General features: G+C 42.0%; 1 protein-coding gene across 1 annotated transcript in view; it reads left to right on the top strand.

The window, feature by feature from the left end:
* Positions 1-16,959, top strand: part of THEMIS (thymocyte selection associated) — a 77,317-nt gene that overhangs the window by 55,419 nt on the left and 4,939 nt on the right. The window contains exon 6 of the mRNA XM_035899845.1: positions 11,308-11,461. Within this exon, the coding sequence (XP_035755738.1) occupies positions 11,308-11,461 (154 nt within the window). The remainder of the gene's footprint in view (positions 1-11,307; positions 11,462-16,959) is intronic.

Here is a 16,959-nt window from a genome sequence, read left to right on the forward strand (position 1 = left end):
TTCACGATCAGATGCTTCCACACCCCAGTTCTGATAGCTCCCCTAAGATCTTAAACCATAGATCCCTGATCCTCTTCAAGAACAATAATACAATGGCTTGGAGTAACAAGCTAAGCAATGGCAATGCACCACACCACTTCAGCCAGTCCATCTGCGTTGCTGGTGTGTGTCCTCACAGACTTGCTGAAGAGATCTTGTTTGCTCTGAGATCCTGTGTTGGCAGTCCCTCACAGTGAACATAGCCTTTGCTTTTCACCACGAGCTGGAGGAGGGAGTGTGGTGTTTCTGACAAGACTTCATGTTGTTTCCTTGGTAGGCGTGCTATTTACCGATCATACAATACAAATATGTAGCATTTGCAAAGGATGGAGGGAGGAGGAGGAGGTGGTGAACAGTTTGGAGGTCTGTTTTCTGCTCCCTTTCCAAAATACTCAATTCCAAACATGGAATAGTATGCGTGTTTGGTTTACACAAGAGCATTCATGTTCACAAAAATAGTATGTGATTTATTTCCTAGTTGAAATATCTTTGAGGAATTGTGTAAAAGAAAAAAACTTCTCTTTCCTAACTGACTTCCTCTTTCTTCTCTCCCATATATAGTTTTTCTATTGTTTTATGTGTATTGCAGTTGTGAAACAATTTTGAATTTAGATTGTGCTTAATACTTTCTCATCTAATTTAGCTCCAGTTCTGGTGTGAAAGTCAGTATAATTTTAAGAGGCAATACTGGGAGAGTTTTAGTTTACCTGCATTTTACTTTAGCTATAACTTAAGCTATAGTTCTGCAGTACAGATGGTGGGTACATTTTTATGCTCATCTTTTTAACAGTATCCTAAATAAACAGAATATGAGTAACTACTGTCACCAGAATAGTTCCTTTAGGAGCAACAGAAATGAGTGTCAAGGATATCGCAGTCACTGCAAGGAAAGAAAGCACATAATTGCCATGTAACCACCAGGAAGGAGATATAGGAGGCAAAGCACAGCGGTGCTGTGTTGGAAGAAGCCTTTGGTGTGGCACATCCATCTGTGTCCTATGAACTAACCCATTATGCATTAATATGAACATGTGTGTTGCAGGCCTTGACTTCCACAATACAATGTAAAATGACAGATTATGAACCTTCTTCTGCTAGTGTACAAGCGAAGTACCACCATCACCCTTTTCCATGCTGCTTATTAGGACAATTTTCCAGTTGTTTTTCTGCAAGCCAACTTTTAACACTGATCCAAGAAATAACGGGTTGAGATTTGTACAGATCCTCTCTTCTCACCTTTTTGAATGGGCTTAAAAGGCCTTACAAATGCCAGAGAGGCATAGCTCTGAAGTCCTCTGTGGTGCCAAGTCTGTCCTGCAAACCTAGCTCTCTGGAGAGAACCCAGAAATGGAGCAGATATAACAAAAGCTCTGGAAAACAGTTGTAAGCAGATGAGGACATTTAATTCTCATCCTCACAGCTTGCTATTGAGACAGCTCGGGGTCTGAACCTACAGCCTGGCTCTGAAGTGGGCTGGTGACCAGGGCCTGCCGCTTGCCACCAAGATAACCTGGGGAGAGCTCTCAGACCTCCCGTAGCTCCAGCCAGCTCCGGTGCCCAGGAGGGAGGGTGCTTCAGGGACGGGGGTGGGAGGCAGGAGTGGGCATATTGCATTACATGGGTTCATTTTGACACCAGGGAGCAAATGCCCTTGCAAGCCTTTCCTCCCCTCACTTTTGTCCCCCATACTGAAGTGAGGAAATTAAAAACCTAAAATGCCAACAGACTGAAACAGACCAAAAAGTCCCCTTTTAACAGTTGTGATAAGTACTTGTGATTAGAATTGAATCTTTCCAGGGGGGAGTAGGCACTTCCCAATTTGCCAGAAGTTCCAGGATGCGAATGTCCTTTCTGATGAGGAAGAATCCAGCTCCTCCCAGGACATTTTTCAGTATTGACAGCAAATCCAAACCCCCTGTGACTTGGCCAGGTTCGCTAACCACCGGTGTGCAGTTTAACATGGTGGCGAGTTAATTCAGCGCCAGAGCTTCAAAACTATGTCAGAGAACAAAGAACAGAGAGGGAAGTGAAAAGCGGGGCAGAACAGTTTCTTTCTGCCAAAACAGACTAGCTTCTAGTGGGCAAGCTGAAATATTTATATGCTTATACCTCTGTGTACGTTTATGTGTTTATGTGTGTGAGAAGGCAAAATTCTTGAAGGGATCCAAACGTTGCAGAAGTACCTGTTAGAATAGGAATGCACTTTACTAATAAAATAACCCATTTTTCCTTTTGCTCCTGCTGTTACGTACCCCACTGTGGCCTGGAAACCAGATGATTTTGAAAAACAAGAAACCTGATGCTGAGTTCAGCCATGACTGAGTAAATGCAGAATAACGCTTCCAAACTGCAGGGAGTGACTCCAGGTTTACCCCTGGTTTCTGGGATCCGAATCCGCTCTGAAGTCTTTAATTCCTACCAACAGGGTGTCCTGCTGCTTTCCTGAGGCTGCTGTCTGCCACGCACAGCCTTTGCTGCCAGGCAGTACGAGGCAGCACAGCGTGAGCTCTGCAGCTGGACTTGCAGACTCATGCTAGGAAGGGCAGCACAAGCAGTAAGAACTTGAAAACAATTTATTTTAAAAATCTTGTCATGTGTGTGTGTCGTGTCCCCCCCCCACTCCTCCTCCCCCTCCCCGCTCTCTGCAGGGCCACAATTAGAGGAAATGGGGCAGGATACATTCAGACCAAGGGGAGCCAGAACAAGGCTGGAAGTCGATCAGGAGTTCAAGGGGAGACTGGACAAATATTTGGAAGAGTGACCCTTTGAGGGTTACTAATAGACAAACCACGTCAAACTCAGGAAATCCTCTGAGCTGAAAATAGTGAGAGGCTGAACGTGCATTTGAAGGTAGCATATCCCCCTGCTCTGTCCCTGCTCTGCCTTTGTGTCTGCTTAGGGCCACGGCAAAGAAACTGAGCGAGACGTATTTTGCCCTGAACCAGCGTGGCTGTTTTTTCATTTTTTAGGGGCAGAGAAGCTCTGAGGACTGAGGGAGAGACAGCTGGGGGAACGGTGCAGCGAGGGCTGCCTCGTTTGAGATTCTGTGTCAGGAGTTACAGGAAATTTCGTTCTTTTCATTTGGTTTCAGTTCAAATTTTCCCCACGCTAAACTGCACTTATGTTCGCATTGGCTTCAGCGTTCAGATTTCATTCTGCTGAGTAGACTCCATCTGCAGTTTGGCAAACCTGCAGATAATTAGCTCTCCCTTGTAATTAAATTTCCAGTTAATGTCCCATTAAGACAAATGAGAAGAATTCGCATCTTCTGCTTAAGTGGTGATTTCACCAAATACAACATTTCATAGCCTTTGAACAAACAAGCGCTTCCATTTGCCGAGGTGAGATGTATTTGTAATAGAGAAGCAGATCTTAATAACTCACATCTTTTGAACATTTTTTTTCCCCCCGAAGATCTTCAGCGCTTAGCAGGTGAGTAGCTCAGGAGAGCGAAGCCTGCCGCGGGGTTAAGGCATCGAACAATGGGGTCCTCTTGTTTAGCACACGGTTGCCTTCTCACGCCGTGAGTGCCATGGAAACCAGGGTTTTCACAGGTGGCTACTAACTGCGTTTCATTGCCCAATCTGAGACGGCCCAGGCCTCATTTCTGGAGCTGAGGGCTCCTGAGCGCGGCTGCGATTGCTGGGCAGGGCGTGCGGGCAGCGCCGCTGGCAGCCAAGGCCGGGTGAAGAGTCAGGGTGTTCGGAAAGGTGACAGCGAGGGGGGAGGACGGCCTCACCCGCTCCCCCTCCCTGTATGAAGCTAGGCGGAAAAAAGTGTGTTTCTATTTGCCAGCATGTAAAACGCAGAAAACAATGCTTACCTTTCACTGCACAGTGTGTTGAATGAAGAAAGTGCCGTTTAAGTACTCAGAAAAAACCAAGCCTTAAGACAAAGACATATCTGCAAAGATAAAGGCAACACCAACATCATGTACGTTACAGTAAAGATGAAAAAACTGTTCTTTTCTCTGAGGCACTGAGGAAGAAGCGCTCCTCCCCCCCCCCCCCCCCCCCTTTCTGTATTTTGCAGGGAGAGGAGAGAGAGGAGATGGAGCTGGGAGGGCATTATGCAATTCTGTATTTTGCATTTGAACTATTGCTAAAAAAGATTTTAAAATACCCTTTTTGATTTGTAAGACTAATAGCTGAAGGTGTAAGCTTGGTGATTTTGTGCTAGCTAATGCAGCATTATTTTGTCCCAGGCCACTCAAGGGTGCCCAACATCATTTTCTGTTCTCTTTTGCTTGTATACAGACAAAGCAGGAGAAAAATGTCTGGGAAAAGAGGCTGACAGCTCTAGTTACCCATTGACATAAAAGACCTTTTGGTAGCAAAGCTTCATTTTAAGTCTCTTGAGATGTACTCTGTGCTATTCTGGGACACATTTTGGAAAAGAAAAAGGATCTCATTCAACAATAAATGATTAAATGAGTACTGTGAGCAGTGAATGAGTACGTGAAAGTCATTGGATTAAGAACAAAAAGCTTGGGGTTCTGAATTTCTGGAGCAAGCAAAGAATTTTAGTAGAATGTAATAGCAGTACACTCTTGCATGGTTTTTATTGATAACATAATGCAACTTATTTTGCCTCAATCAGCTGTAGAATATTTACCTGAACTGTGGGAACTGTCAATGAAGAATGGCATATTTAATTGCCTCCTTAAAGCCCTCATGACATTTCCTGGAAAAGCATGTACTGTGCACATACAACAGCGACATTTCACCACATATCATTGCTCTAAGAAATCATTGAATCTGATAAAGAAAATTTTCTTTCTGCCTAGTGCCAGATACAACTGCGAAATTTGTTGTGCTCATGGTTTTGAATCGGGTGAAAGGAGTGGACCAGAAGGAGAAACCTTTGTCAGATGAGAGTTTGCATGCTAAGTTTTTACCTATTGTTTTACCGTTGAATTGCAAGCCCTTGCAACCAAGTTTTCCGTGGGAAGGCCGGGCGGAGCTGCAGGGATAAGGCAGGGGACACAGCCATCTAGCGGTGCCTGGCGCGCCTTCCTGCCGCCACCACCCGCCCCGCTAACTGAAAGCATCCCAATTGAGACCCCCTAAAACAGAAGAGCTGACATAAGCTCTGTGCTTGCAGAATTGGCATTTCCTTCGCCGTTTATTCCTTTTTAGTCACTGTATCATCGGAATAGTTGTTCAGGCTCACAGATATCCCTGCGCGTCAGGCAAAACTCAGCATGGTCCACGTGCTGTTGATTTCTCTAAGACCATTCAATTTGATACGTTATCTGCTTTTATTTTTGTAGAAGTGGCTATAGCTAGAACATGACTTTCTGCTGGTGGTTTTTTTTTAAATCCAAATATTCTTATTCAAGCTCTGAACAAGGATTAACTAATTCTGTCCCTACTGGTAGGAAAATACCACTTTTTAAAAACATTGTTTGAACCCTAAGAATGAGCCTGCAGTAGCATCTGCCTGCAATCTACCATGACTTTATTACATAGCCTCCCCTTTTTAATCCTTGGAAAAATGCAGACTACTTATAATGAAAGTCAAATTAATTGTGATATTGTAGGCATGTACAGAAAGTACCTTGTGAGGGAGAAACCTGTTCAGAGCTTGAACCCTGATCAAAAAAACTTAATTTGATCAGATGCTTCATGTCTCTTTTAGGCAGAGAAGAACTCATGAACTAATGTAATTTTGTTCCTGTCTTTGAAATGATATAACCTTGACCCCTTCTTTGGCAAAAATAGTTCATCTGTAGTTTATAGTACCTTATGAGTTCTGCAGGCAAATAATAATTCTCCAAAGTGCTCCTGTCCTGTATGTTAATGAGCCTATAATGAGGATCCTCTTTATTGCCCACGGCCTTTCTGAAGCATCTTCTAACTAGCTCTTCTCCTTTTCCACACTCCAATGGACTGTGGAAAATGAAGGCTTGATATCATGTACTGGAATCAGTACAATGGGGAAGACTGTTAAAATTCTTTACTACAAAATCACAGACCCTTGTCAGTACCCTTAACTATGGGTACACTGTGCCCTTGCAAAAACTACCTTGATGTGCAAGATATTGGCTTGCCAATAGATCATGCAAGGCTACCTTGAGATACAAATGAGTAATAATCTAAAGGTAATTGTTTCCTTTCAAGTGGAATAAATCAGTTCTAACTGTCTGCCATAATAATGCAAATTTCCCAAGAGTTGTCAACAGTTTCCATGTGTGTATTCCCATTATCTGAATTTGTGTTTCCCATCTGTTAGGTGGAAATACCCATTCCTACTTCTAGTCATACAGTGGGTAAAATCTTGTTTTGACTAACACTGGTGTAAATCTGAGTGATGTAGTTACTCCAGGATGTAGTTACTCCAGCTTATGCTCTTGCAAACCAGAAAAATAATTCAGATCTGTGTTTCAGGATGGTCTAAGTCTCTGATTGTGATAGCACTTACCCTGGTTCTGTACCGATACAATATGGGAATCAACACCTGTGATTCTTCTCTGATTCACTGTAGTTCCAAACTGTCCTTGCAGAAAGTCATGCAGGTATAGCGAAGGTTGGAGCAAAATGATATAGGCAGGTTGTCATTGTGTAGGTTGCTCTGAAACTCAAGAAGCCTTCTCTATAAATCAGCAACTATGAATACCCTGTCTAGCTTAGACTGATATGTCTGTCTCTACCCCTCTCTCATAATCTCCTTAAAATACTCTCCAAAATAATAGAAGCTAAGGTTTTGTTCAGCCTGGTTTGGGCTTCCCTATGAATACAGCACTATGTGACTCTCTTACAGAATCTTCATTTGTCGCTTGTGGGGATAAATTGTCTTTTTGGTCTGGAAACAGTGAAATGTGTTTGGACTGCCAAATCATTCGCCACACTTCCATTCTACGTATAGAGCTTTTTTTCTGGTGGAAAGGTGCATCCAGCAATTAAGCATTTTACAGATAAATATACCTGTGTAGTATATGCCAAAGCCAAGATATATATATCTAAAGCTTTGGCTTGAGTTTCTGAAGGCAGCAAAGAGTACCACTCCAAGCTGGCTTTAAAGATTGCAGTAAAAGGTTTATGATCTGTATCTACTAGCATGGGTGACTCATAATAAATGTACTCCAAAGGTGTAGTGCCATGTCCAGCACTGATTGCTCCAACAAATGAGGACTCCTCTTCACTAGAGTCATTTGTAATCATATAACAGCTTGACATTCTGTCTGGAAAAGCATAGTTTTGTCAGATTGGTTTATGCCACTACATCTCTCACAGCATTTTCAGAGACTGTGACAGCTGTTGGTTTCATATTTACTCCCACATTTTTCTGTACTTTAAACAAATGTTGTTTCTCCTTCTTTACTCTGAATGTTCTAGATGCTGTTGAGGCTTTCCTTCCTTAAAAAAAAAAAAAAAAAAAGAAAGAAAAGCAACCAAAACAATAATGTGTATTATGAACACATGTATTATTTTCTTTTTGTGTAAACAGACTTAATAGCCTTTTCTTTTCTTACTTGCTTTAAGAGCTTCTCTTCGTGCTATTCTATCTCAGAGGTTACACTAGTTTTGCTGGGCCCCTCCAAAGTTGTTTGGGTTTGGGATTTTTTTTTTTAATTGTAAGAACTCCTGTGCTATTTCCTTGGCATACTGAGTAGTTGTGACCAAATACTGCTGCCTGAAGTATGTGCAGTATATGGACTGCCTTCAGTAGTTTTGGACTGTATCTTGCAAAGAAGCAGGAATCCCAGAAGCTGGTGCACCAGGGATTACAATTTGGCTCCTGTAAAAGGAGAGATTAAATAGACTAGAAACTCTTCAGCCTGAAGAAGAGGTAACTGAAGAAAAAGTGTAAAAACCTGAATGCAAGGAGAAAATGAATAGAAAGGGATTACAGCAGCAGCATGAAATTATGAGATAGAATGGTAAAAAAAAAAAACCAACCCAAAGGAAATTTTACGCAATGCAGAAGTAAACTCTGGAACTCATTGCCACACAATGTTGATATCAGAAATGTAAATGAGTTCAAAAAGCAATTAGACACAGCAATGAAAGGAATATTCACAGGCAAACAACTGTTAATAGCCCGAATTTTTTCAGTCAGAGGAGAATGCACCTTGGAGCTGTGAGAAGAGGAGGCTAGCATATGCTTAAATTGCAGGGAAAATTGGCATGTCTGGAACAGGTTTCGTGTGACTGGGGCTGTAGATAGGCAAGGCATTACTATTTCTGTAGTGCCATCCGATTTCACTGCTTCTGGCACGGGCAAGCGGAGGGAAGCCTTGCTGGTCCAAGTGAGCTTGTGCACACCAATGCAGTGCTTTAAGCTCTTCAGGTAATCAAGGGAAGTTAATTCAAACCATTCACTCTGAAACCCAGTTTGCTACTGCAGTCTTTTCAGTTCGTGCATCTTAGATAAACGCCGCACTTACGACTTCGGCAGAATGCTGAAACTTTTGTTCTTACTAAAGTGATACGTCCCAGCCCTTTAGTTCTCACCTTAGCTCTCACACTTTTTTAATCCTATTTGATATAACACCTCCTATTTCCTGAGAGGGACGGCGCAGTCTTACGCTACTTTACCTTTATGGCTTTGTGCTTTACCTTCTGAGTTATTTCTGGACAATGAGCAATCCTAGAGATGTAATGGGCGATGCTTAGCCATTGGGGAAAAAATTTTAGTTCATGCACCTGTAGCTGTTGGTTGGATTTTCCAAATGCTGAGGTCCGGGGTTTCCTCACGAGTAGGTTGTTATAACAAATGACTGTGATGCAGATCATGAGTCTTTAACTGAACTAGTTTTTCTTCTGGCAGTAACAGTACTGAAAACCATGGCTGATATCCTGACTTCTTTAAATTAGTGGAACAATGACTCCGTGTAGATGGAAACCCTGTGCTGTTAAGCCTGCCTAGTATTCGAAAGGCACCTGTAAGACTTCACTCTTAAATAGTTTTAAAAAAGCATCTTATCTCCATTGGTCTCTCATATAATTGTTATCTATAGCGCTATTAGGAATGCTAAAGCGATATCAGATTTCAGCATATAGCGAAGTGACAATCAAGTTTGTGTAATCCTGTTTGTTTTGAAATGTTTGAGTTCTGCATATTTTAATGTGTTTGCAGGGTGCCCCAGGTAACTATTGTATCACAGTGTGTGGTTTTGCTGGTGACTGACAAGATCAGCACGAACTTCAGTTACATTCTTCTTAAGGAGGGGATCTTTGTGTTTTGGTGTGAAGGCTTGTTTTTGGTTTAAGCGATGCAAAGTAAATAATCTGAACATACTCATTCATGATATTGATTGCTAGGATTTATATGTTAAATAAGGAGCTGACTAGAAAACAAGAGAATTCATGATTAAAAATAAAAACTATGGTTTTTTAATGTCTGCTATTTAAATTAAGATTCCCTAGTTACCTGAAAACTGACTTTTAAGTGAAAGCTTTCTGTGTGCTAAGTATGCCAAATAACTTGAACACCAGAAGAATTGCCTATGAATAATAATGTTCCCCTGCCCTTCCCAAGACCTTTTATTTGTGATAAACAGGTATGACTGATACTGAGGATAGGACAAGTTTAGTGACAGCTTTGAAAAATTGCTATTTAAGAGGGCAAAAGAAGGGCATTTCTCAATACCTACCTGCAAAGCATGTGTCCATATTGCCAGGCCAGATTGGCAGCAAACACATGGCACATGTAGGCATGTTTAGGTGCAGATGATTGAGAAAAGAACTGTAGATCAAAGAAAGGCCACGGTTTGTTGGCGAAAGGAAGACAAAGATCCTGTAACCTCAGTGAAGCTCTTTCACCATACACCAGCCGAGCACCGTCCTAGTTTGAACAGTTTCCATTGGGTTTTTTTAATTCTCTGCTGTGAAGAACTTCTTCTGACATTCCTGTCCTCTTCACAAAATATTTCTCAGCTTTATTTCTCTTTTTGTACAAATCCCTGAGGTTTTTGTGAATTACATCACTGCTTAAAGCTTTGCTTGACCTCAGAGGCTCTTTTGCAGTCAAGGAGAGCACTAGCCAGCATTGTACAGCCTGTACTGCGCAGACTTGCATTGAGCACTCTAACTCAGCCAACACCTGCAGACCGAGCTTGCAGAGTTTGTTTTAGAAACTGTAGAAAACTACCGTAGACTCCTCAGCTGAAAAATAAGGGTCGTCCACTTATGTCGTAGCATGACCCCCTCACTGAGGAAAATTGTCCGTACGTTTCACAGATTTCGTTCTCATCTGTTCTTCTTAATATACTCTCTCAAAATTTCTATTTCAATTACTAGTGACTTTCTTATTGCTAGCTGATATCTTGTTTTTCAAAAGGGACAAATATCATCATAAAATGTAGGCTCAGGTTGTGTTTTCACAAATTGTGGGTTGATTCTGAAAAGATCAGACACTATTACTGTGTAGCTACTGTCAGTTTTGTCAACTTGACCTTGTCTCTCTGAATAGGGTGGGCTTTTTCATTGCTGAGGAAAATCTACATTTGATTTTGAATGGAAAATCTATACTGATTGTTTTTTAAAATATATACTCTCTGGTATAATGATTGCATTTGGACTGTACCTACACTGCAGCTACTGTATAGCTTCACTGAAGATACACTTTTTGACACTTGTAATTGATTCTTATTTATGACATAAACACCTCAGAATTAAAAAACCCCACAGAATTATGGATTAAAAAAAAAAAACCAAATGAGAATTATGGAAATGTATGTATCAAGCGTGAATTTCAAAGGGTGCAAGCATTGCAGCCATGTAACTTACTTTCTGCAATGTAATAACACTACAATTAATTACTCCATAATTGCCTGTTCTTTATCATGTAACTATACTTTGCTATGAATGCTACTGGATAAATGTAATTGAAATGTCAGACTTCATATGAATTTGTGATGTAATATGTAACAAAACTCATTAAATGGATGATCGATACAATAAAAATAGTTAATCAGAAAGAAGTCTGTATCAACCAAGAGGGATACATAAATCTCCCTCCTTGTGTTAGCATGACTCCATACACCCAAAAAAAAAAAGAAAAGAAAGACTGGAGATATGTTTTAAAGGTAATTTCTTCACCTAGAGTGCCTTCTGGTCATGTTATTTTTTGATGTTCATGCCTCAAAGACAAGCATTATGGTAAACATGATTGATGACTTACTTTGACAAACAGAAGATTTGTGGTTAAAATTCGGAGAAGTAACCCAAAGAATGTTGCTCTTACGTGTCACATCTCTGAAAGCATCCAGTTTGGAGTAACAATTTACATGTAAAGTCAATGTGCTCTTCTATGTAATTTCAGAATTTCTGTGTAGACACCACCAAGAAATTGTGCTCAAATCAAGCTGCTGATGTTTCGGAATTACAAGTTAGTTGTCAAAATGATTTGGTGCCTCGTGAGAATAAGAAGGACATGACTGGGAAAGCTACATTAGTGGAAACCAGTGTGATTAAAGGTCAGTTAAGCTTTATGATTTGAGTTATTAATATAAGAAAGCTTAACCCCAGCCCTGATAAATAATTTACATACAGGATTATCTTGCGTGATTTCACTTGGAACCTGTGGCTTAGTCAAAAGTGATGAAAAGCGAACATTTCTGTTCTTGCTCCATAAATGCCGTAAGGCAAATTCATCCAAGCTCTCAACAGCACCATGGTATTAAACTCTGTTTGACACTGCAGCATGAATATTCAGTAGTTTTTAGGAACAGACGTGTGGAAAAGATGCGCTTTCCTTTTGCTTTAGGATGATGCTTACACATCATCTGTTATAAAAAAACGCTGATTCCAACAGGTATTAAAGATGAGCAAGTGATCTATGTTAAATGTATGAAAATGTCTTCAACTCACATTTTTGTATTTTGAAGAAAAAAATAATACTGAGAAAATTACTTCACTGATAATTGTTTTTAAAGTGACCATTTGCTTAGATTTCCCAAGCATTTTTGATAGGTGGTTAGTTTTTCCACTTATCTTTCAAGTTTTTCCTTTTTCAGAAAAGAAATGTATTGATGTTGAGAAGCTACATGATAAGAGGACAAATCCAAAAGACTTGGCAGTTAATATAAAAAACGCAATTGATTTCATTAATCTGTCAGCAACAGGTTATATCTGAAATATGAACACAACACATTAATTGCAGTGCTGGAACATTTGGAAGGCCAAAGCACAAATACTCATCTCAAACTTCCCTTAAAGATTCTCTTTATTGTCTTGTCATTCTGCATGTGAGACTCCTAAAAAGGACTGCCTATTTGAAACTACACATATTGAAACTTCCAAAGGAAACATAAAGAACTTTCATAGGGAAGAGTTGGTGTGGAGTGTTGAATATTCACTAATCCTTATTGCTCTGGAAGCTGATTATTTGGGGACTGGTTTTTGAAACGTATTTTGGTACCTGCCTGCTTTGAAAGATAATCCCAAATTTGTTGTTTTGTGGCTTTGATAAATCTCCCTGCAGGCTCCATTTTGTCACTGCTTAATGATTTTATTAGATTTTATAGGTGTAAAGGGTGAAGCTTCCTACTGGCATCTACAAAGGACGGTATCCTCTGTTTAAAACCCAGAAAAAAATGAATACCAAGATGGGTTAATGATGTTGTACTCTTTCATGCCAAGGGAACTACCTGCAAATCACTGGGGCTTGACTTTGAGAACTGCTGTCCATGCTACAGGGATCAGCTGGATCACCTGCACAGGCTAGTCTGTGTGGGGTGAGGCAGGCATGGGAGGCAGGGGGGACACACCTGAAGAAAACATGACCAAAGCATCCTTACTGAAGTAAGCCAGGCTTAAAGTTTATGCTGAGGACTGGCTTATTCACAAGTACAGGAGTCAATGCTCGTGTAGGTGCTTTACTTGGTGGGTTTGGACTCCTCACAGACAGGGAAAGCCACACAAGCTGAAGTCACATAATGGTTTTACAGTTGAGATTTTTCAAAAATTTTTCTCAGTGCAGCCGCTCAGTTGGTGCAGTGAGAAGTGGTGTCGTACAGTCACTTCCTGTGCCTCTTACAGGAACTCTGCAGTAATTTCTAAACTGAGATCCCTTGGCTGAGAAAAGAAGTTTGGAGACACTGTTACTAAGGCTTCAGCTCAATTACAGGACTGGGAGGTGGACAAGTCTTTCCACTCTTTGTATTGGAACCATCTTCGAACTGTGAGAGTATTTGTTACTGCTTGTGTTTCTTTTGTCACTGGGCACCACTGAGAAGAGTCTGGTTCCATCTTCTTCACATCTTCCCATCAGGCATTTATACCCAGTGATAAAATCCTCCCTGAGTCTTCTCTTCACCAGGCTGACCAGTCCCAGCCCTCTCAGCCTCCCCTTCTATTTCAGAAGCTCCAGTCCTTAATCATCTTCATGGGCGTTTGCTCGGATCTCTCCAGAATGTCCATGTCCCTCTTGTACTGGGGAGCATAGACCTCGGCTCAGAATTCCAGGTGTACTTTCACCAGTGCTGAGCAGAAGGGTAAGGATCTCTGCTGGCACTGCCTTGCCTACTGCAGCCCAGGAGGTTGTTGGATTTCTTTGCCTCAAGGGCTCATTGCTGGCTCATGGTCAGCTTGTCTACCAGGACACCCATGTTTTTCTCTGCAAAGTTGCTTGCCAGACAGTCAGCCCCCAGCCTGTACTGGTGCATGGGATTATTCTTCCCCAGGTGAAGGACCTTGCATTTTCCTTCAATGAACTTCATGAGATTCCTCTCTGTCCAGTCTTCCAGCCTGTCCAGGTCCTTTGGAATAGCAGCACAACCATCTCAGCCACTGCTCCTAGTTTTGTATCATCTTCAGACTTACTGAGAATACACTCTGTCCCATCATCCATGTCATTAATGGATCACAGTTTCTGTAGCAGACACCCTCAACAGCATTGCCCATGTTGGTATGTCTGCTAATCCCAACCCAGAAGGTCTCAGCAGGCTCTTCACCTGTCCCTAAGCTGAGGGCTGCCTCTATTAGCCATGCTGCCAGCAAAGTTTCTGCCTTCTTCGTGCTGCTCACTCTTCTTGTTAGCTCATGCAATTTACAGTTTTAGATGCTAGAAAACAGACTTGGACTTTTTGCAAATGTTCTTGATTTGGCCCTTGTGATGGGTTGACCCTGGCTGAATGCCAGGTGCCCACCAAAGCTGCTCTATCACTCCCCTCTTCAACAGGGCAGGTGAGAGAAAAATATATCAAGAGGCTTGTGGGTCAAGATAAGAACAGGGAGAGATCATTCGTCAGTTACCGTCATGGGCAAAACAGGCTTGACTTGATGAAATTAATTAAATGTATTACCATTCAAAATCAGAGTAGGAGAGGATAAAAACTGCTGAATCTTAAAACACCTTCTGCCCACCCCTCCCTTCTTCCCAGGCTCTACTTCACTCCCAGTTTTTCTCTCCCTTCTCCCCCTGAGCAGCACAAGGGGACAGGGAATGGGGGTTGGGGTCAGTTCATCACACGCTGTCTCTGCCACTCCTTCCTCCTCAGGGGAGGACTCCTCACACTCTGTCCCTGCTCCAGCCTGGGGTCCCTCCCACGGCAGACAGTCCTCCGTGAACTTCTCCAGCGTGGGGCCTTCCCACGGGCTGCAGTTCTTCGTGAACTGCTCCAGTGTGGGTCCCTCCTTTCCACAGAGTGCAGTACCTCAGGCACAGACTGCTCCAGCGTGGATCCCCTGAGGGGTCACCAGCCTGGCCAGCAAACCTGCACCAGCCTGGGCTCCTCTCCCCACGGGGCCACAGGTCCTGCCAGGAGCCTGCTCCAGCATGGGTTTCCCATGGGGTCACAGCATCCTTCAGGCATCCTCCTGCTCCAGCGTGGGGTCCTCCCCAGGCTGCAGGTAGAGATCTGCTCCCCCGTGGACCTCCATGGGCTACAGGGGGACAGCTGGCCTCACCGTGGTCTTCACCACAGGCTGCAGGGGAATTTTTTGCTCCAGAGCCTGTAGCACCTCCTGCCCCTCCTGCTGCAATGACCCTGGTGTCTGCAGGGCTGTTTTCTCTCACGTCCTCTCACTTCTCTTCCCTCTCCAGCTACTGTCCCTCAGCAAGTTTTTTTTTCCCTTCTTACATATGTTATCCCAGAGGTGCTACCGCTGTCACTGATTGGCTTGTCCTTGGCCAGTGGCAGATACAGGGAAAACTTCTGGCAGCTTCTCACAGAAGCCACCTCTGTAGCCCCTCCACTACCAAAACCTTGCCACATAAACCCAGTACAGACCTTCTACTGAACATGTTTCAGCACTGCGGTGAAACAAGGCAATGTTGCTGACCATCTCATCTGCCCCTGTTGGAGTCTGCCTGCCTTCTCTCTATTCATTCTGGACCAGTAGCATTAGTCTTTTGCCTGTCCCACTGAGCCTTATGTATATGTTCTTGATAAACCTTTTTCAGAATCTCCAAGAGCACTTGATTTGTTATTTACCATTTTTCACATTCTAGCACAAGTCCTTTTCTTAGCCAATTCTTCATTTGTTTTTAATTCTGAAACACTCTAATTGAGAAGAAAGATTTTTATAGGGACTTTTTCAAGTATTAAATTAGCTTTTTTTAGCTGTTCTTGCTCTATTTCCTTTGGCCTTCATTCCATTAAAATCCCAACCTTTGTTGTGGTATTCCTTCTGTGAAAGAAGAGTTTTCTTATCTGCTGGTTGTGACCTACATAGCAATCGTAATAGTAGTTTACCGACTTATTTCTTCCTGCTTCCAGTACACACATTTCTTTTAAACTTTAGGTATCTTTCAGGTTCATTTTTTTCCTTCCTGTTTCCCTAAGTTTATGGCTAGAGACCTGTGCTTTGCAAGTAGCCCTAGGTATACGGCCAAGAGTATTGGAGAAAAAGTGATGTTAGGGCTGCTGAAGGTTTGCTTGCCTCCGGTCCTGCAAAAATTCACAGCGCTAACTCTTCCCAGCTGGCCCAGTTCTTAGCAGCGTTTCTGATTTCAAAGCTCGTTGATCACATGTCTCCTGCCTCATTCCTCATGAAAGCTGCAACCAGTTATTTTTAAGTTCATGCTATATACTACATTAGCTTAGACTACTCACAGAAGATCAGATAGAGAATAGCATTTGTTACTGGGGGTTTTCAAACAAACTCTTAGTACCTCTGTTTAGCACACTCACAGAAAATCAAGTGATAGTATCATAATATTTCTTCTTTTTCAAGGCTAGGAAATTGCTTCTTGTTTAATTGCCTTGGAGTAGATCCCTGTACAAACTTTGTCTAAATGTGAGTATAGTGTGAGTTTGAGCTAGGCAGATTTAACCTAGACCAAAGAGCAGTGACGGATTGTGCGCCAACATATCCAAATCAAAGCCAAAGGTTTTTCTGAAAGATGTGTGTTAGTATAGCCCAAAATCATTGAGCTTAATTCAAAGATAACTGCAGAATTATACAGGAGATTGGATTAGATGATATAGCAGTTCTTCCTGGCCAGCCAAGGGATCCCCATGAGCCCGCTGTTGCGTGCAGCAAGCTTGCCTGTTCCAGAGAGTATACTCTGCTCTGCTAATTCACAAGATAATGGATTAGAAAATATGTCAAGACTAATAACACAGACACACTCCTGTGGGTTTTGAGTGGGAGGAAATGCACCATTCACTGACTAATCTTTAAACTTCTGCTGGTGAATGTTAAGCCACCCTCTAAAGCACCAACCTGTTTCAAATTCCTAATAAGGATGTTGAATCTGTGCTCGCAAAAAAACCAGTTACAGAGACAATTACTATTTCTTACCAAAGGCCAGATAGTTCCGAAAAGAAAAGCAACATGTTTTTCTTTCAGTTTTAAGGCCTCTATTGTCTTTCCTTACAGAGTTCATGTTAATAAAGATAGGATTTATTGTCTGTGTTTCTAAGAAATTGAACCTTTTTCCTCCATTGCAATTAAACCTGAACTGGTCACTAAAAATATAATCTTATTTTCTTATATTTCACTGAGCTTAAAATCATTAGAAATAGTA

This window comes from Egretta garzetta, unplaced genomic scaffold, assembly GCF_000687185.1.
Source record: "Egretta garzetta isolate BGI_Z169 unplaced genomic scaffold, ASM68718v1 scaffold397, whole genome shotgun sequence".
Classification (NCBI taxonomy): Eukaryota; Metazoa; Chordata; class Aves; order Pelecaniformes; family Ardeidae; genus Egretta; species Egretta garzetta.